This window comes from Myodes glareolus, chromosome 17 (genome assembly GCF_982192425.1).
Source record: "Myodes glareolus chromosome 17, mMyoGla1.1, whole genome shotgun sequence".
NCBI classification, from domain to species: Eukaryota; Metazoa; Chordata; class Mammalia; order Rodentia; family Cricetidae; genus Myodes; species Myodes glareolus.
The window spans coordinates 48,442,185-48,464,259 of NC_142042.1; the positions used below are offsets into that span (position 1 = coordinate 48,442,185).

The 22,075-nt window shown below is 43.7% G+C and overlaps 1 protein-coding gene across 4 annotated transcripts in view; it reads right to left on the bottom strand.

Moving 5' to 3' along the window:
* Sort1 (sortilin 1) overlaps positions 1-22,075 on the bottom strand; it is an 83,195-nt gene that overhangs the window by 44,212 nt on the left and 16,908 nt on the right. For all 4 annotated transcript variants that reach the window (XM_085677827.2, XM_085677825.2, XM_085677826.2 and 1 more), the window contains exons 2-3: positions 11,663-11,722; positions 9,595-9,668 (exon numbers count right to left, since the gene is read on the bottom strand). In XM_085677827.2, the coding sequence (XP_085533953.2) occupies positions 9,595-9,668; positions 11,663-11,722 (134 nt within the window). The remainder of the gene's footprint in view (positions 1-9,594; positions 9,669-11,662; positions 11,723-22,075) is intronic.

Here is a 22,075-nt window from a genome sequence, read left to right on the forward strand (position 1 = left end):
ATCAACAGGGGCTATACCAGCTTGCGCTCCCACCAGCGATGCAGAAGTGTTCCCTTGACCACACAACCTCTCCAGCATAAGTTGTCATCAGTATTTTTGATCTTGGCCATTCTTACAGGTGTAAGATGGAATCTCAGAGTTGTTTTGATTTACATTTCTCTGATGACTAAGGATGTTGAACATTTCCTTAAGTGTTTTTCAGCCATTTTAGATTCCTCTGTTGAGAATTCTCTGTTTAGGTCTGTATTCCATTTTTAAATTGAATTATTTGTTCTTTTGATGACCAATTTCTTGAGTTCTTTGTATATTTTGGAGATCAGACCTCTGTCTGATGTGGGGTTGGTGAAGATTTTTTCCCATTCTGTAGGCTGTCATTTTGTCTTGTTGACCGTGTCCTTTGCTTTACAGAAGCTTTTCAGTTTCGGGAGGTTCTATTTATTAATTGTTTCTCGTAGTGTCTATGTTACTGGGGTTATATTTAGGAAGTGGTCTCCTGTGCCAGTGTGTTCATGTGTACTTCCCACTTTCTCTTCTATGAGGTTCTGTGTGGCTGGCTTTATGTTGAGATCTTTGATCCATTTAGACTTGAGTTTTGTGCATGGTGATAGAACCGGTTCTGGTCTTGATTTAATTTTGGTAAGTGATATTTATCCAGAAAGTTGTTCATTTCCTTTACGTTTTTCAATATTGTAAAGAACAGGTTTTTGAAATATGACCTGATGATTCTCTGGATTTCCTCTGTGTCTGTTGTTATGTCCCCCTTTTCATTTCTGATTTTGTTAATTTGAATATTCTCTCTCTACCTTTTGATTAGTTTGGATAAAGGTTTGTCTATTTTGTTGGTTTTCTTGAAGAGTCAGCTCTTTGTTTCATTGACTCTTTGTATTGTTTTCTTTGTTTCTATTTTGTTGAGAGTTCCGCTCTCAATTTGATTATTTCCTGCCCTCTAGTTCTTTTGGGTGAGTTTGCTTCTTTTTGTTCTAAAGTTTTCAAATGTTCTGTTAATTCACCAGTTTGGGATTATTCCAGCTTCTTTGTGTAGGCATTTAGTACTATGAACTTTCCTCTTAACACTGCTTTCATTGTGTCCCATAAATTTGAATATGTTGTACGGTCATTTTCATTGAATTTTAGGGCGTCTTTAATTTCTGCCTTTGTTTCTTCCTTGACCCATTGATGCTTCAGGTAAGCAGTGTTTAATTTTCACGTGTTTGTGGGTTTTCTGGAATTAGTGTTGCTGTTGAATTCTCATTTTAAGCCATGGTGATCTGATAAGGTACATTGGGTTATTCCAATTTTTTTGAATTTGTTGAGGTTTGTTTTGTTACCGAGTATATGGTCAGTTTTTGAGAAGGTTCCATGATGTGCTGAGAGGAAGGTATATTCTTTTCTGTTTGAATGGAATATTCTATAGATATCTGTTAAGTCCATTTAAGTCATAACATCTGTTAGTTCTCTTATTTCTCTGTTCATTTTTTGTCTGACTGACCTGTCCAGTGGTGAGAGTGGAGTGTTGAAGCCTCCCACTTTTAGTGTATGATTTAAGTTTTAGAAGTGTTTCTTTTACATATGAGGGTGCCCTATATTCGGGGCATATATGTTCAGTATTGAGACTTCCTCTTGATGGATTTTTCCTGTGACTAATATGAAATGCCCTTCCTTGTCTCTTTTGATTTTAGTTTGAAGTCTATTTTGTTAACTATTAGGATAGCTACACCAGCTTGTTTCTTAGGTCCATTTCATTGGAAATTTTTTTTTCCCAACCCTTTACTCTGAGGCAACGTCTGTCTTTGAAGTTGAGGTATGGTTCTTGTATGCAGCAGAATGTTGGATTCTGTTTTCATATCCAATCTGTTAGCCTATGTCTTTTTATAGGTGAGTTGAGTCCATTTATATTAAGGGATATTAATGACCAGTGATTGCTATCTCCTGTTAATTTATTTTTCATTGTTGGTGATGTTATTTTTAGTGTTTTTCCCTTCTTTGGAATTTGCTCCTGTGAGGTCATCAATTGTCTATGCTTTTGTTGATGCAGCCATCTTCTTTGGGTTGGAGATTTCCTTCTAATACTTTGTGTAGGGCTGGGTTTGTGGCTAGGTTAAATCTTGTTTTGTCCTTCTATGGTGATTGACAGTTTTGCTGGGTATAGTAGTCTGGGCTGGCATCTGTAGTCTCTTAATGCCTGCATAACGCTTGACCAGGACCTTCTGGCTTTCATTGTTTCCATTGAGAAGTCAGGAGTAATTCTGATAGGTCTGCCTTTATATGTTACTTGGCCTTTTTCCTTTGTAGCTCTTAATATTTTTTCTTTATTCTGTATGTTTAGTGTTTTGATTATTATGTGGCGAGGGAAATTTTATTTTGATACAGTCTATTTGGTGTTCTGTAAGCTTCTTGTATCTTCATAGGCATATCTTTCTTTAGGTTGGAAAAGTTTTCTTCTATGATTTTGTTAAATATATTTTCTGTGATTTTGAGTTGAACTTCTTCCCTTTCTTCTATAACTATTATTCTTAGGTTTGGTCTTTTCATGGTGTCCCATATTTCCTGGATATTTTGTGTTAAGCTTTTGTTAGATGTAATGTTTTTTTTTGCCTGATGAGTCTGTTTCCTCTATCGTATCTTCAGCACTTGAGATTCTCTCTTCCATCTCTTATATTCTGCTGTTCATGCTTGCGTTTGTGATTCCTGATCATTTTCTCATGACTTCTGTTTCTATAATTCCCTCAGCCTGTGTTTTCTTTATTGTCTCTATTTCAGTTTTCAAGTCTTGAATAGTTTCTTTCATATGTTTGATTGCTATTTTTTGTTTTCTTTAAGGGATTTTTTGATGTCTTCCAATTTTTTGTTTGTCTTTTCCTCCATTTCTTTGAGGGAATTTTTCATTTCCTCTTTAAGGGCCTCAAACATTCTTCTAAAGTTATTTTTAGGTCATTTTTTTCCTGCTTCACCTGTATTTGGTTGTTCAAGTCTTGCTATTTAGGGTCTTTAGACTTTACTGGTGTCATGTTGGTTTTGTGTTGTTGCATGTGTTCTTACCTTGTCTACTCATCTCTTCCACTAATTGGTGTAGTTGGGGCTGTCTGTGACTCTGGTGCTCAATCTTCCAGGTGCCAGTGGATCCAAGGCTCAGATGGTTGCTCCTCATGGTGCAGTCAGTGCCAGGGTTCTAGATGCCCCATTGGCCACTCTGTGTTCCTGGAGTCGCTCAGCACTCCCAGCTTTTGGTCTGCTCCTGTGGAGTTCACTGTCTCAGGCCTGCTCCAGTCTAGATTGATGACTCAGTCCTGTTTCTGTAAATGTCCCTGGTCTGGATCCACTCCTGCCGAGGTCTCTGGCTTGGGGTTGGTCCTGCAAAGGTCTCTGGCTCTTATCTACTCTCTCGGAGGTCCCAGACTTGGGTGCTCCCAGACCCGAAGAGGTCCTGGTTCAGATCTACTCCCTCAAAGGTTCCAGTCTCATGCCCGAACCCATAGAGGTCTCTGGACAAGGTAGCTTTTATAGTGCTGGAAAGTGCTATGCACTCTACCAGAGGAGAAAAGGAACTATTGTCTTATTCAGTCGTGAACACTGCATGCTACAGTAATAACCAGCCTTGTACAATATGGCCACTGGTGCAATGGTGGCAGTAACACCATAGGAGTAACCAACCAGTTTCTAACTGGATTTGAAGCCCATTCCTCAAGATGGAACCCACATCATACCTGCACTGTTACTGGGGCCAAGAGCTTGCGGCAAGACAGGCTAGGCTGTAGGCCCTAGGGGAGAAGCCACCACTAGTACTCTGCTGAATGGACACAGAGTTAACCTAGTTCCTAATGATTTCCTACTAAACCCAAAGACTCAAGCATCTTTCAGATGTCATTGGAGACGCTTCCTTTTGCAGTAGATGGCAATTAATTCCGAGTCCTACAACTGGCCAAAGCACAATGAATGAGATTGTGGAGCTCTCGGCCCTAACTGGAGCATCTGTGTCACACCCCCTCTTCCCACGGCACAGGGAGCATTGTGGAAGAGGGGTGGAAAGACTTCACAGCCAGAGGTGGGGGATGACAAGAAAAATGTTTCCTGTACCAGCCTTTAGTGTAGGCTCAGAGTCGTTTTCACCACAGTAGATGGTAAAAGACAAAAGGACCATGTGTTCAACACCAACCTGGGCTACATAGTGAGATTCTGTCACAAGCAATAAACATGTATATGTGTATATATATACTCATATCAACACATGTATGGAAACTTTGTTAAAATATATAGTGGCATATTGCTTTTAACACAATTTTAATTCTATATTATCAAGAATTTTTAATCAAAGTAAAAGAAAGGTCCTAGACACTCAAATTCCTTTTATCTAACAGTTCTATAGTTTCATTTTTTGCATCCATATTTTTATGATTTCCATAAAACATATTTTACCAATAATTATAAAACACAACAAAATATTAAAAATAAAAACATGAAGTAGCATCAGACAGTGGGAAACCAGATTAGAATAGTGAGAGGTTAATATGAATTCAAATTCTATTTTTGCCAGCTTCAGCTTTAGATCCAGGGCCTTTGGCACATTTTAATAAGGTACATTCTCCTGACTAATAATTGAGATTTTTAACTGAAAATCTCAATGTAATTGGCCCAGCTTATGCTTTGTGAAAGTGTCACAAATGCTGAGTACAGTGGCGCACGTCTTTGATGCCAGTTCTCAGGAGGCAGAGGCAGGCAGATCTCTATGGGTTTGAGACAACCTGGCCTGCATAGCAAGGTTGAGGTCAGCCAGGGTTTGTGAGTGAGACCCCGTCTCACGGGGGGAAAAAAGGCAAAAACAAACAAAAACAAAAACTGACCCAGCAAATACTGAGTCATTGCTCCTACAGGAAATACTATGTGAGTTTTTTGTGAATATCTGGTCATAATATTCACCAACCGATCAGTATATAACCTTGCTTCACTGTGTTTCTGTTTAAAAATAGATGATTTAAAATGTGTTGCCGCTTCGCCAAATTTGAATTTAGGCCAACAACTCTTACTCAAGGCAAGTTTTACCTAACACGCACTAACAAGTGTCTGCTTGGGACGCTTCTAAGTTTCCTTCTGTTTAGGAACAACAGTGCATCAACAATATACACGGAGAGCAACATCAAACTGCCAGCAAAAAGCACAAGAACGTAGCACTTTGCCACTGTAAAAGGGATCCTTGTTGATAGTGTGAAAGTGGGCACCAAGGCGGAGCATTACTTGTGGGGTTTCGTGGTGGTTGTTGTTTGGGGGGAGGAGATTACACATCTAGGCAAGCACCCTACACTGAGCTCCTCCAACCACCATGCTGTTAACTTCAGCTGGAAACAAATGACCAGGGTGGGGTTTTATTTTTGTTTTATTTTTTTGCTTATGTCTACAAACAGTCACAGGCATACCATGAGTATTAAATTTGGAATTACAAATCAATTTAAGTACACAGGCAGTTTGCAAATAAAGGTGTGAGAAATAAGTACCAACCATGAACCACGTAAACACTTCCAATTATGGGAAACTACAGAACTGGACTTAGTTTTCCATTAGTCATCAGCCTCGCTGTTTTCATGTTGAGATCTGTTGTAGTGATTCAATCAGGAAAATAAGTAAAAGAGATAGAGACTGGATAGCTTGAGGTGCCTTCTGGGAAAACCTGGACTGCTGTGAGTATGATTCTCTGAGTGATTCTATTGAAGATCCAGAAAGAAAATAAGAGTTAATGTTCTAGAATGCTTCTAGTCATGACAGAAAGTAAACCACAGATGGAAAGCCACCAGGATCAGGTCCCAGAAATGAAGCACGTGTTACTGGATGGTGGAAAAGGTAAGGCGTCTTCTGCCGTGGCAAAGACTGGGCTGAGTTGTGTTCGTGAAGTACTGTTGTACAAAAGATGGCAGTTACTAGTGAGAATGGACTGGAAATACAGCCGAAGCGTCTCTAAGCTCGGCTTCCTGACAGCTGATGGTAAGGTGCAGAGGGAGAGAGAGGACTTAACATAGAATCGTTAAGAAGGAAAGAAGCAGAATTTAAAGATTAAGAACTTAAGCAGAAAATCCACAGTCCATTCATACTGTAGGGTTAAAGAGTCAGCCAAAGAAACACACCTTGGCCCAACATGCACAAAACCTGCAGTGGACACAGAGAGTAGAGTCGGTCACGCAGCCCCATCCCTAGCAGAGGGTGGTGGTGGCCATGCAGCCCTAGCTGAGGGTGGTGGTCATGTGGCCCCGTCCCTAGCTGAGGAGCTATTGGTAACTGACAGCTATTGGAAAAGAGAAAGCTAATTTTCTCTAAGAGTAGGCCAAATATGCTCCAGGTGGACTAAATGATCTTTTTTTTTTTTAAATGAGAACACAAAGTTGGGTGGGTATGGAAGGCAGGGTGAGAGGGTGTGGGAGTGGGTATGGAACTGGAAGGAGGTGGGGGAAGAAAGTGAATATGATCAAAAGACAATGTATGTAATATTGTATATTATATATGTAATAATATTAATATATATTATATATAACATAATAATATTCCATGGGCCTGATGATTCAGTGCTCTTATAACTTATGATCTGCCTATTCCTTCAAGAATCCCTCCTCAGGTATCCTTTCTCTAACGCTATGGAGGCAGCAGAGACAACTTCCTTGTGTTTCTGGTGAGCCTTCATGCCTAACTCTACCCAGCAGGAGGCACACATTTACCTATCCTATAATTTGCATACCAAATGCTTTCCTGAACAAAGGCAAATCGATAAACTATAGTCGTCAAAGGTATGGAAAACCGAGGAGTGGAGGAGTCGCTAGAGCGGATTCCGCCTGCTCTAGTCTTAGTTTTGATTGGGCAACTGAAACATATTCAGAATCTCTTCTGAGTAGATGGCCCCTCCCTGTTCCATTCCTGAAGTAACAGGTGCCCTTTGGCTGGTGTGCTCAGCAAAAGTCATCTCAGGCCAGCCCAGTGGGAAAGGCAGCAGGACATATTAACAGTTTCCTCCTAAACTCTGGGAGGGCGGACAGAATCCAATTTCACCTCTCAGCGAGGAGAGAGAATGAATATTCAGAGTGACTGGCCAAGACTATGGCAGCAATATTGCCGGTTCCTAGAAGAAAAGGAGCCTTGGTAACATGACACCGTACACAAACAAGCAGGGCTGCTCTCTGTTAGCAGAAGAGGGGCTTGGGGGGGGGGGGTGTCCGTGGGACAGCCAGGTGAAAGGCCTGAGTCAGCCTGCAGCGGCTGTGACCCCCCCCTCCTCCCCCCCCCCCCCCCCCCCCCCCCCGCAAGCACATCACTGAGAAGGAAAAGGATTGGTTCTACTGCGGGGACTCGCGAGCTCCCACTCCAGCCACAAGGTTCAAGCACAGCGTGGTAAACAAAGCAAACAAACACAAACAAAAAGAACTCATAAGAAAACCGACGCCATATGTATAGAAGATAACCTGACGTAGAAAAAGAGTTCGATAAAAAGCCTTCAAAATATGAGGCCATGAACAATCGGAGAAGAGGTTTTCATTTGCTGCTACAGAAAGAACTGGGACCCGGGCTTCCCTGTGACACAGACAGGGAGGTGCAGCATAGAAACATTAGTCTCAGTGAGAGAATGGCCGAAGTCTAACTGCCCAACAGTACTGATAGTAAACTAACAGTCCCACAAAAACCAGGGTGACCAGTATAGGAGACCTACGGGCAGTTCCTAGCAGGAATGGGAAGAGCCTGTGAAGCCAGGGCTTAGCAGCGCTGGCCTGCAGACAGTGGCTTCTGCGCTAAGAGAAATAAGGGAGGAATGGGAGGCAGATAATCGCCTTTTACCAACCATTATGGGAGGCTTTCACTCTGACAACCAGGGCAGCCATGCCAGTGGCTGGCTACATGCCACCTGTGGTCACTAGCCCAGGCACCCTTCCGCTCCACGCCAGGCATTACAGAGTCCTCACAGTGACCCTGAGGTGAACACTGTCATCGTCCTCCTTTAATAGGTAACAGAAAGGGCTTAGGAGGCCATGTGACTTGTTCAAGTTTATTCTATTTGCAAATGACAGTGCGGAGATTCAACCCTCGGCCTGCTTGCCAACTCAAACTTGGCAGTCTTTTGCTTTTCTTTGTTGCTTCCCAAGACAATACAGCCGCACGGCAGATATAGCCCTGAAGGGGAAAATCAAGATAATAGTCTGTAAATAAACTAAGATGGCACTCGGCTGTGGTCAGCTGCTCTTCTCTTTAGAATTTCCAAACGCTTTCTAATATGACGATATCACCTCTACAGTGAACGATAAGCTGAGGAGGAAAACTGAACTGGGGGAGATCATTACAGCAAGGATTCTGAAATCCCAGAAACAGCTACTAAAATCAATGTCGAGTTTTAAATGTACCTTTTCCTCCCCAAACTGGAGACTTTTCTTCTAGTTGCAACTGCTCTAGTTGCAGAAACAAAGGCGTGTGCTGTGGGCCCTTTTAACAGCCAGACTCTATAGTACACCGCCAATCCATCAGAAGTAAAGTTCTCAGTATAGAAACTCGACAGCAGTCAAGGCATTCATTCATTCACTCACTTACTCATCTAACTCACACGTATGCCTGCCAATTCCGTGTTAGTAACTTGGCCAGGGGCTAGAGTGTCCCCAGTGAATGCAGCACCCAACCTTCATGGAGTTTCTGGCAATTCCAAGATGTGACTCCTTCCTGGCCTAAAGGAGTATTTGCTTATTTAACATTGCCATGCTGAATAGAAAGCTCTGGCTCCAGGCCTCTGGGCAGAAGTCAAAGGTCACACCTTCTGCGAGAGGGAAGTTGGGCTGCCGCACTGCAGGGCATCAACCTCGGTTCCCTGCACCTGGGTCAAGACCAGCTGTGGAACAGTCAAGTGAAGAAAGCGTAGACCCTGGCGGGGCTCCCAGAGGCTTCTGGATCTTGTAGTGTTTCTGCGAATGGCTGCTGGGACTTTGTGATTCATTTAAGTTCCTTAGGAGGATGATACACATGAAAAAGACAATAGCCACTTGTTTTGGAGTGTTAGCTGCTCTCGATCCTGCTGAGAAAGAGAGCCTACTATGTAAGCTGCAGAAGATGTGCAGATGTCACAGATAATGTTTTCACCCTCATCTAGTATGAACTGCAGTAATGAGGTAAACTGAGGTAGTGCAATGTAAGCAGCTCCTTCTTATGCAGAAATGATCACCCACCATCTTATATAGAAACAACCTGTTTAGACGTCAAAACATTAGATAAAGACATGATTGGAAGGTGTGTGTGTGTGTGTGTGTGTGTGTGTGTGTATTCATAACACACAGATGCAGAAAATCCACACTGCCTTGCTACCAGTAAGAACCCATGGGATTAAGGTGGACACGCACACCTGTAGACTCTCCTTCCAACTTGCCTTATTCCACCCCTCTGGCAGGTCAACTCATTGCCTTCAAGATAAGTTTCTCCTCATTTTCTTTAGGTTGCTAAGTTATCATCCAAAAGTGGGCTAAGCATCCCAGTCTGCTGGAATTTTGGAACCGAAGTTAACTGTTGAACTACTGTGACCATAAAAGGTAGAGCCTCTGACCCTAGTGCATTACGTGGTCAAATGTCCCTGAGGTGTGTTATCCATCTCACCTTCGATATAACTTGGACTGTCCAAAACTCACAATCACCAGTGGCACTTGGAAAGTTGTCAGGACGAGAATAACCTGGGGAGGGACAAAAGCACTGTGTCAGTAAGAAGTGAAAGACACGGCCACCACATGTTGATAGATGACGACGCTAAACTGGACTTCAAAGACTGACAACAGCCCTGCTTCCTAGGAACCTCTAATGAAACAACATATCCAAAGACCAGAAAGGACCACAGGCCAGGGTTTGTGAGATGCCCGTCTTATTCTGTGGCCTACACTTGAAGCCATGAGTCAGGGATGCTCAAATACATATAATAAAGGAAGGATTTATCTAATTTCTATTTATATTACCGTAAAATATGTTCTCTTTTCTGCCCTCAGAGGTCAGCACACTGTGGGTGGTCTCCCATGGGCCACCATGTCACGTGTCTATGTGTCTTTTGCTCTGAGTTGCTAGTTCTTCATGGAATTCATCTTGTATAAAATTATTTTTCTATGCAAAAATATGCATGAGAAAAAGGTTCTAGATAAACTAGTACAGGCATCTAGAGAGTATCAAGAGTCCACATAATGATAAGAAATCTTAGCTAGGCATGATGTACACACATCTGTAATCCCAGCACGAGGGGGTGGAGGCATAGGATCAGGAGTTCAAGGCCAACTTAAACCATGCTGAAATTTAAAGCTACTGGGGCTTCATGGGACTGTGCTTGAAAACAAAACAAAAACACCTAGAGTTTCTAGGCTAAATGAATAAATCATAGAACTTAGGACATAAGTCAAAATTGAGAAAAATCTAGATACACTTAAGGACATTCTACTGCCTCACTGCTGGTAGGATTATAAGCGTGTGCGACCACATCCAGCCATTTCTTTCCAATTTTCATTTTAAATTAAGTGCGTATGTGTGCTTATGTGGGGGTACAGGGACACAGACATCCACAGAGGCCAGAGGTCTTGGATCTCCTGCAGCTGGAGGCCTAGGTGGTTGTGGCTGCCATGGCTGCTAGGGACAGAAAGCAGGTCCTCTGCGAGAGCCCTGTGTGCTCCTAACTGCTGAGCCATCTCTCCAGCTCATGTGAGGCTTCTTCTGTGGGTGCTGGGGATCCAAACCCAGGTCTTCAGGCTGGCACAGCATACACTTCACCCACTGAGCATCTCCTCAGCCATGACAACCTGCTTTCCAAATCCAGAGCTGTACTGGCACTGTTCCTGTGTACCTCACACTGATGTAGGCTTTGATATCGAACACCACCCCCAAGATAACGGAGCCAAGCCCTGACCAAAGACCCAAAGTCCCTGCATCCACATCCTCCACACAGAGACCAGTGGTACATTTTTTTTTTAAAGATAGGGTCTCCTACATAGCCCAGGCTAACCTTCAACTCCAGATCCTCCTGCCCCAGCCTCCCAAGTGCTGGGTTACAGGCATGTGCACCAACACTACACCTATTTTTTTTTGTAAGGGCAGACACCAGGTAGAGTTGGCATGGGTCCACAGATACCACAGTCCTTCAATACACTATGGGAAAGGGCAGAGGAAAAATACAGACTGGAGGGAAAATGCCAAGATGCACTGTGTCCCCTTTTATGCTTCTACACAGAGGTTCCTTGAAAGGTTCCCTTCTCAGGTAACAGCAACCCCCTGCTTCCTTTTCTCGCTCCTCTTGATATTAAGGGGCCTGGGGACAAAAGGTGTCTTTTGCTGCTATGGACCATTGAGCATCTCCTTGGCCCTGACAATCTGTGTTCCAAAACCAGAGCTGGGCTTCCACGGTTTTCTGGTATTGCTGTCATGTACCTTTCACTAATGTAGTCATTAATTAATCTGTTAATTAATACCTACCCCCCACTGAACTTATCAAGCAGGGTAACAGTAATCTTAAGACTGCTTTCAACTGGTTCCCAGTTCTACAGCAAAGCCAAACCAACTACAATTTCCTGAAAGTTTGTCCTGAAAACACATTTTCTGTGACTAAGGCTGAAGACACATTCAGAAAATATTTAGTGTACACCTGCCCCAACCTACATTATCTGGGTTGATTGAAAGAGTTTAGAATATTACTTACCCCAGTGCTGTCTCCAACCCAGGACAAGGACACCGAGCCACTGAGGTCATCAAAGACATGCTATTAGAGAAAAGGAAACGAAATTTGTTTAGAAATGTCATCCTTCCCGGCAGTCCTTGCTTTCCTCAAATATTCAGACCTTTATTACCGTTTTACATTTGCTGTTTTGAGAATGTCATTCACGAGTGCTCTATTTACATAATTTCCATTTCAAACTCGTCTCTTTCCAACTCTCTCTGTTTCCCTTATTCTGCCTCCCACCTCCCGAATGCTGAGACTAAAGGCATACACCACTACCGCCCGGCCCCTTATTCCCTCTCAACTTTGCAACCTCTTCTTTAAGTCTGTGTGTGTGTGTGTGTGTGTATCCTGCTGAATCCATTTAGTGTTGCTCAACAACTGATCATGGAGTGTCCAACCCCAATTGATACATCTGTAACACAACCCCCACACCTACAGCTCAGGGTACATCACCCAAGAAGGAGCAAAAAGACTGAAAGCCAGAGGACCAGGATAGTTGCTCCAAGGTAGCATCTTCTATATATGACAAAGCGTTGCACCATGAAATCTTAACAATATGCCCACCTATGAGCCCTCCACAATGACAACACTGGCTGAAATCTCAGCATGGATGGGAGAAGTCTCATAAAGCCCTGTCCCTAGAGGAAGAGCTACAGGCAATTGGTGGCTGTTAAAATAGGCGGAATCACTCTTCCCCAGAGATGAGCGCTCTGATAGGCTATCCAATCCTTTATTACTCTTCTGCATAATTAAATTCATAATTAACAAGGGGACACAGATTCCCAGAATAAAATCTGGGAGAGACGGGACAGGATTTAGCTACTTCATCCAAATTGCAGATGCCTTAGAGGCTTCAAGTCTCTCATACAAAGTAAGCCAAGCAGATGAGTTAGTCTTCACTGCACCAGATGGGGAGGTGGGGAAGTCTAATTGCTTCTCCAACAGAGCTAAATAAAAAGACATAGCAAAATATTCTTAGGGCGCTTAAAAACAAGAGCTCAGAGCCCACACTGACAGACGTAATTATAACCCAATAGGCATAACTGAGCTTGCCAAGCAGTCTTCACAGTGCAGCTGGACAGTCAGTGGTCAGATTCCTCCGCTTCCAGGCTGAACTGCTCAAGCACTGGGAGGCAGAAGCAAGGAGCAACTGGCTCTGTTCTGTCTGTCCAGCCGACAACAGATTCATAATAAACCTTACGAGAGCTGTGCTGGGAATCGGGGACAGACAGGGAAAGATGGTGTACTACATCTGGAAACGTGCAAAAAGACAGCAACGCCCAAACACTTCCATCTTCTATTTATAAAAAAAACAAATAGACAGGTGATGGTGCATACCTTTAATCCCAGCACTCAGGAGGCAGAGACAGGTGGATCTCTGTGAGTTCGAGGCCAGCCTGGTCTACAGAGGGGAGTTCCAAGACAGGCACCAAAGCTGCAGAGAAACTCTGTCTTGAAAAACCAAAATAAACCAATAAAATAAAATACGTTCGTCACTGAAAATGTAAACAGTATGAAGAAGTACAATAAAGGATAATATGTCATTCAGAATTCACCACACAGAGATATTTCAGGTTAATGTTTAATCTCCTAGTCTTTATCACTTATTAAGATAATAAAATAATTCAAGAGGCATTGTAATAATCTGAAAAGACTTCTAAGCATACAGAAATCACAATATACACACACACACACATACACACACCAAAATGAAGGTCCTTCCTTTTCCTGACACACGCCACTACCCTAAACCCCACTCCATGGTAGCTCAGTACATACTTCTGCAAAGGTTGACGACCTTTAACTTAGGAAGACATAGCCAACTCCACCTATGCATCCTCAACGTGTCCAGTGCTCCCAGATGTGAGCCCAGTTTCCAGCAGAGGGGGAACTTTCTATTTCTTGGTGTTCTCTGTGCACACTCAATAAGCATTTGTTGAAAATGATTATAACATATCCTTCCCAAACCACAACCTCCATCTCAAAATAGAGCATGCCTATAAACGGTCTGATGCCAGCTACTCGGTCATTCAAGCCACCAGTCCCAACAGAGAAGCAGGGAGAGGAAGAACCCTCAACACAAATTGCTTCGCTTATCTCCAAATTTTCTCTGTGGGCCTGACTGGGCTCTAAGTCCGTCTGTGCCATTTCCCCTCTGGATGCAAAGTGCCTTTGAGGTCAAAAGACCCAGCCGAACATGCATGCTCCATAAATAGTACTCGTGCTGCGTACAGGGCTTGCTCAGTAAACGCTGGTTAACTCTCGGGTGCTCGGGCCGAGCTAGAAGCCACCAAGGGACAGAAGGGCTATTCATACACAATTTGCTGAGCATCTGGGGGAAAGCAGGGCAGCTAGAGACTCCTGGAACAAGAACCTCACAGAACGACAGTGCGCCTTACATGTCTCACACAGAGCAAGACCACACGGTCTCTCGGGAGACAAGAAAGCGCCTGAAATTACAGCAACGAGTCCCTTGAAGAGGAGCAGGGCTAGCCAGGGTACCACCTGTACCGATCATCACCTAAATGTGAGTACCCGCCCCCCCTCCAAGGGAGGGTCTGGTTGTAACAGCTGACTAGAATAAACGAAAACTTTCATTATCCACTGCACTGGAGCTCTTGTCTTCATCAGACCATAGTTTTGTCAGCTTGAGACAATAAGGGCCAGCGTTTGCACTTTTTATACGGTATTCTGCTGCACACATGACTCAGTGCATGAACACACGTTATCCACATTCTTACTGCTCAGTCTAGGAACAAGAGCCACTGGATGCCACTGGCAGCCTCGCCCTCATCTAAACAGCTAAAATGGTAATTGACCTAGCTTATTTTTAAGAGCTCCCTTGAAAATACAGGGCAGACTTATTAACTGTAATTGCGGCTTTCTGTTACCCTTGACCTTCTGTCCCACCCCTTCCCATTAACCATTTAACATTTGCTTTTGAAAATGTACAAGCTCATGGAAACACTCATCTGCCTACATAAGACGTGACTCATCTGTTGTAGTTCATGCTTTAACATACTCATTACATCCCGAAATTAAAAGAGAAAACGAAATCAGATCTGACAGCCTGGCCAGAGCTCAAGCAGGGGGGAAAAGTTCCCATGGAAAGAAGGCAGATCCGGGAGACTGTCCGGGAGATTGCATGCTCTGGTGGTCAGTTTTTGTCAACTTAACACAAATTAGAAACTCCTGGGAAGAGGGGCCCTTAACTAAGGACTTGCTAGATCAGATTGGCCAGTGGGCAGGCCTGTGGGGGCATCTTCTTGATTGCTAATTGGTGCAGGATAATTGTCTGTATTTTGTCAATCATGTTTTAAAATAAATGCTGATTGGCCAGTCAGGAAGTACAGGTGGGTAACCAGACAGGAAGTAGAACAGGAGAATGCTGGGAAGGAGGAAGCCCATTCCTCCAGTCCAGCCCAGATCACCGAAGAAGCAACATGTGACCTGCCCTGCTGTGAAAGGTACTGACCCATGTGGCTAATGTAGATAAGAACAATGGGTTAATATAAGCTACAAGAGTTAATAAGAAGCCTGAGCTAATGGGCCAATCAGTTTTATGACCTATATAGACCTGTGTGTGATTTTCTTTGGGGCTTGCCGGCTGTGGGGTACCAGGCGAGATAGAAACCCCAACAAGCAGGCCCCTTCATGTTATAGCTAATGGATGGAGGAGGCCTAGCTCGCTGTGGGCAATGCTACCCCAGCAGGCATTCCCTGGGTTAGTGAAAGGTGTCTGAATGGGGTCTGTTTCAGTTCCTGTCTTCAAGCTCCTGCCTCGAGTTCGTGCATGGTTCTCTTCACCATGGGCTGTTAAGCTGTAAGGCGAAATGAACTCTCTCCTGCCCATGTTGCTTCTTTTGACTGTGGTGTTTATCACAGCCACAGAAAGCAAAGGAGGACAGGCACCCAGAGTCCAGGTTCAGTCCTGCTCGTTCACAGGGAAGAAACACAGTGTTAAGGAAAGGCTGGACAACCCGGCCCTGGTTAGGGACTAATTCCCTGCTGTCCGCAAAAGGCTACAGATTCTAATCTAACCATATCCTGTGGGTGGGTGTTACATGAGTGTGCCATGTGTGTGCATCCTGTGGGTAGGTGTTACATGAGTGCCATATGTGTGCACGGATGGAGCTTGGAGGCTGGCATCAGGAGCCTTTCCAGTCACGTTCCACAAGTCCTGCCCTGTCGTCCTCTCGCTGGGTCTGAAGCTCACCTGGTGCGGAGATGGAGCCTCCACGTTTTAACAGCTGACACATACAGCGGAGTGTGTGAGAAGTGCTCAACAAAGATGGAGTCTAGTTTTCTTTTCTTTTTTAGTTTTTCAAGATAGAGTTTCTCTGTGTAGCCCTGCCTGTCCTGGAACTCACTCTGTAGACCTGGCTGATGTTGAACTCAGAGATCTGCCTGCCTCTGCCTCCTGAGTGCTGGGATTAAAGACTCACCATGCCTGGCTCTTCTTTTCTTTTTTTTTTTTTTAAAAGCAGGGTCTCACTGTGTAGTTTTGACTGATCTGAAACTCAATTTGTGAACCAAGATTTTGAATTTATAGATACCTGCCTGTCTCTGCCTTCCTTGTCCTGGGAGGCATGTACCACCATGCCTGACCAATCTATTCTCTTTAACAGCCCTTGAGAAGCCCTAAAAAGGAGGAGGGAGTGAAAACAAAAGCCAGATCTATTTAATTCTCCCCCCCCCGCAATAATCATAAGGATGGGAGATCAGACCTCGCTCCTAAAGGAATTTCTGCGGCTGGCCAAGAGGATGGTGGGGACATTCGCCCTCCCTTGAAAATGCAGAAGGAAAGACCATGGGAAACAAGTTTACTAGCTACCACACAGCGGGTGAAAGACAATGGTCCACAGAAGGAGATAAACAGAGAGTCCTATAAAGTCCATAGCTTACTCCCTGGGATTTCCAGGTCACTGTGTTAGAAAGGGGACCTATGCTGAAGGCACACTGCGGAAATGAAACCGGTTGTGTGTGGAAACCAGAAATCGTGTTAGCTGGGCAGTGGTGGCACAACACCTTTAGTCCCAGTACTCGGGATGCAGAGGCAGACAGACAGATCTCTGTAAGTTCTAGGCCAGCCTGGTCTTCAGAGCAAGTTCCAGGACAGCCAGAGTTACACAGAGAAACTCTGTCTCTAAAAACAAACCAAAAAAAACAAAAACAAAATAAAATCCATGCTATTGTGGGAAAACCAAAGGCCAGAGTTCATAGGGTAGAAGACTAGAGAGGGGAGAGATGTATAGAAAGAGAACTTAGGAGGGCTGTGGTGGTTTAACCACACCCCCTGAGAGCTCTTCTAGGGGTAATAAGAACTAGTAGAGTCCCTATGGTGACATTAATAGCTCCCCAAGAACAGGACGAACTTATAAGCCAGAGTATCTGCTCTGTTTCATCCCATGATGGAAAGCCTCTGCATGCTATGCTGCAGCAAGACGCAAACACCAGGTGTCTTAATGGTTTCCAGCATCTGCAACTGTGTGCTGAATACGCATCTATTAAGAATTATCCGGGCTGTGGCGCTGAGTTATGGCAACAGAAAACTGACAGGGGCTAGCCAACCAGCCAAGTCTTTGATGAAGACCGACCAGTATCCATCTATGTGAGGAAAATGCCCAAGAGCTGGGAGTCAGCTATGGGGTCCAGAAAGGACAATGTCTGGACCCCACACAGAACCAGCAACATGTCTTGTTCCCCAGACTCACAGAGAAAGACTTCACATGGCAAGAGGATGGAGCACTTACAAAACTTTACTGTGGCGTTAGAAACGACTGTGTCCCAGAAAGCTACTGTGTTCAAGAACATTCACAGGACACCAAGGTATCTCAGTAGGCGCCTACCACCAGCATGAGGACCTAAGTACAGTCCCTGGGACACACATGCTGGAAGGACAGATGGGATCCCACAGGTTGTCCTCTGATTTCCCCACATCCATGTGTTTAATTAAATGTTATTTAATTAAAAATAACATTTTTAATTAAAAAGAATATAATAAAAATGCCTAAGTCATTTATTATGATAAAATTTATAATATTTTGGGTTGGAGAAATGGTTCAGAGATTAAGAGCTCGTACTGTTCTTCGAGAGGACCTGAGTTTGAGTCCAAGCCCCAACATCAGATGGTCTGCAACCACCTATGACTCCAACTTATGGGGAATTTAATGCCGCTGGCCTCTGTGACCACTGACATGCATACACACACACACACACACACACACAGAGAGAGAGAGAGAGAGAGAGAGAGAGAGAGAATTAAAAATTATAAAAACAAATCTTAGGAAAAAAATCACAATATCCAGTCAGGCAGTGGTAGTGCACGCCTTTAATTCCAGCTCTCAGAAGGCAGAGGCAGGTGAATCTCTGTGAGTTCAAGGCCAGCCTGATCTACAGTGTGAGTTCCAGGACAGCCAGGATAGTTGCACAGAGAAACCCTGTCTTGAAAAACAAAACAAAACAAAACTCACAATATCCAAGATTCCATTTTTAAAAAAATGCAGTCATACAAAGAGCAAAAAAACATAACCAGTAGTAAGAAAAAAATCAAAAATACCCAGAAATACAAGTAATAGAATTAGTATACACGGCATCAAAACAGTTGTTAACTGCATTCCAGGTGCTCAAGAGTTAAAGGGCAGGTTGGCTGGGTTAAATAAAGGCACACAAGACCCAAATCTGCCAACTGTGGTGGCACAGGCCTATGACACCAGCACTTGGGAGATAGAGGCAGGAGGATCTCAACTTTGAGGTCACCCTGTACTACATAGGGAGACAATGTCTAACAAAAGAAAAGAGGAGAAAAATGAGAGAAGAGAACAGAAAAGAAAAATGCCCAAGCCAGATTTGTAGAAATAAGAATTATCAAGTGTACAACGAAAAATAAACAGGTGGGTAGATCAAAAGGTGGCTAGGCAATGCAGAGGAGTTAGAGAACTGAGGAAAACCCAATACAATCCAGCTGAGGTGGAAACAGAGAAATGAGCGCCGAGGAAACGAAGAGAGCGCACTGAGCTGTGAGGCAGCGTCTGACACCGGGAGTTACACAGACAGACCTGACATCCAGAGAAGGTTTGGGGTACAGGGGCAGAAAAAAGAAACAAATAGCTCCCAATGTAAGCCCAGAATTCAGAAGGCTGAGGCAGGCAGATCTCTATGAGCTCCAGGCCTGCCAATGTTACTTAGCAAGACCCCATCTCAAAAACCAACCAAACTCCTTCATTTTGATTAAAGCTATAAAACCAGAGATTAGACAAACTCCCAGACCCTCAGCACAGGAAAGATGATGAAAACCACATCATGGCTCATCATTCTCAAATTGTCTGAAGCCACTGGGGAGAAAAGTCTTGAAAATGTCCAGAAGATGTGTATATACAAAGGAACAAGGGTGACAGTAGAGTTTGTTCCCTAAAGAACAAGACAACCCCAAAGCTAGGGGGGTGCCAGACATGACAGCCAAACCTGCAGTCCCAGTCAAAATGCTATCTTATAATCTAATACACACACACACACACATATATATCTGGGACAAGGTCTTGCTATAGTCCCAGCTGGTCTTGAACTTACAAATCCCCTACCTACAGATGACCTCCTGAGTAATGTGATTACCAACAGGTATCAGCTTGCCCAGCTTGAATGTTTTCCTTTTGAAGTGATAAGGAAGGGTCTGAACGAGTGGAAAAGATCTGAAGGTACCTAAGTCCAATCTTTCTGAAAAAAACAAAAACCTGGCTGTTCTAGTCCATAGCTACCAACGCTCAAGGTGATCTCTTTCTAGACATTACTCTCATATCTCATATGGTCATTTCTTGAATTAAGACTATTTACATATTTGTTCACTTTTCAAATTACAATTTTTTCAATCCAGTTGGACAGGGGGCCTTGTATTTGCTAGGCCAGTGCTCTGCACAGAGCTGCACTCTCTGCACTGTGCCATGAATTCTTAATGCAGACATCATGATGCGGTACAAATGAAGACCTGCGTACACAGAGGTGGGAACAGATGCCGGAAGGCAGGTGCACAGGCAGAACACACAGGGCATAGATGCAAGTCTTCTAAAAACCTTCCAAAGGTGACAGGGAGGGTTCATCTCAATTGTCAACTTGATAGGATTTAGAATCAGCATGGCAACAAATCTCCTGGTCCTATCTGTGAGACATCTGTAGATTAGATTCTCTGAGGTGGGAAGAGCTGCCCACATGTGGGTGGCCCTATTTCCTGTACTTGGGGCTAGGACTAAAGAACAAGGAGAAACAAGTGGAACACCAGCATTTATCTCTCTCTGCTTCCTGACTGGGATGCAATTTTTCCAAGTGCCTGCTAGCCACGACTCCCCCATCATGATGGGCATGTACCCTCCAATGTGAGGAAAACCAACACCGCCTCCTCTAAGCTGCTCGGTCCGGTGTTTTGTGAGCAACAAGACAAATAACTGATGTGGAAAACACAAGTGAAATGTTATTAATATCACCAAGTAGAGCTAAGTATACAGTAAATGCTAATAACCACACATTAAAATAATTTCAAGGTCAGAATAAATCACATTAAGTTTAAACCAGAAAGAGAATGAAAACACAGGAAAAAAAGTGTCTGATGCTTGAGAAACAGTGTTTCCGTTTAAAAGACCGACCCAGTGAAAGCTGAGAGGAGGCCATGTATCATTTATCAGCCAGGAATGATGTTCAGTAGTAGAATGAGCTGAAAATAATTGACCCATTGGCTCATTTTTTTTTTATTGTTGTTGTTGTTGTTTTCAAGACAGGGCTTCTCTGTAACAGCCCTGGCTGTCCAGAAACTCACTCTGTAGACCAGGCTGGCCTCAAACTCAGACACACCTGCCTGTCTCTGCCTCCCGAGTGCTGGGATTAGAGGCGTGAGCCACCACCACAATAATTCTTTCAGTAAAACTCAAAAGCTCTTATGGTATTCCCAGTGAATATTCTAGAAGTAAAGTCCCGAACTTCATAATAACATTTAGAAGTAGGGGAGCCAGCAAACAGAAAAGCGAGTGAGTGTCTATCTCTGGCAACGTGTGGTGGGGGACATATACCTGTGATAGTACTCTAGAGGTCCAGGCAGGAGAAATTAGTTCAAGGCCAGCTCCAAGTAGGTAACAAAATCCTAGTTTTAATTTTTTTTTAAATTTACATGTTAGTTGTGCACAAGTCCCTAAAATGTAGGGCAAGCTGAAGTAACTCTCTCTCTCTGGTAGACAGCAGGCTATCAGTCTAACCTAGAATCCTGAATAATTCAGCACAAAGAGGACACGAGCTGTGTGGTCAAATGCATACTCCAGAAAAGGCCGGAATAAATAAAATTAAAAACTTTGTAAATATGCTGTTTATTACTCAGCCAAAACTAGAATCCAGAGGAAGCACAGAGCACTCAGGTACTCAAGCGTACAGCATGCCGGAGGCCCACCAGTCAAGAGGTCAGCCAAGATCAGGTTGATTCTTTTAGGAGCAAGTGAACATGAAATGCTTGCAGTTTCCAGAAAGATTTATTCATTTCCTGTTCCAGCTACTGGCCTAGGAACAGATGAGAGAGATCACTGGGGCAAAGGAGAGCAGGAGCGGACACAGTTTCCTTAGCAGACGACAAGGGTAGCACTTCCGGTCAGTGGCAAAGGAGCTGGGGAATACGTAAAATGCTGACTCTTAACTTCCCTCTCCTGTTCTAAATGGAGCAGAGGCTTAAGCATGCTGGAACAGAATGAATACGTCTATAATTCCTCAGAAGACTGTGGGCAAAAATGATACAAAACCCAGAACCTATGAGGATTTACTTGGACTATTTTTGAAATGATATATTTATACTCCAAAGAGATGGTTGAAAAAAGCTTGGAAAAAATATTTGTGCTATGGCAAAATATTGTTAGATTAAGAGTTTCCAAATCAACCAGAAAAAGCAAGGATCTCATCAGGTGTGGGGAGGCAGGCATGTAACCACAGCACTTGCAAGGTAGAGGCAGTAAGATCACAAATTCAAGGTCAGCCTGGGTCAAACAGAACCACGTGTTATCCACATGACCGCAGAAGTAGACACTGTGTTACCCATGAAAAATTTTTTCCACAATCCTTTCTTATTGAAAAAAAAAATATCTGGAAGAATTCCATTTAAACTATGAACGGCATGGGTTTGATTGCCAACACTCACATGGCAGCCCTGAAATGTCTGTAACCCCAGCTCCAGGGGACCCAACACTCTCTTCTGGCCTCTGCAGGCACCAGGCACACATGTGGTACACAGACATACATACTGGCAAGACACCCACATACATAAAATAATAAAATAAAATATGAACAGTAGAATTTATGGGACACGTTCCTCTTTATCACTTTCAGTGCTATGTGGTTTGTGAGCCACCCAGCGTAGTGCTGGGAACTCAA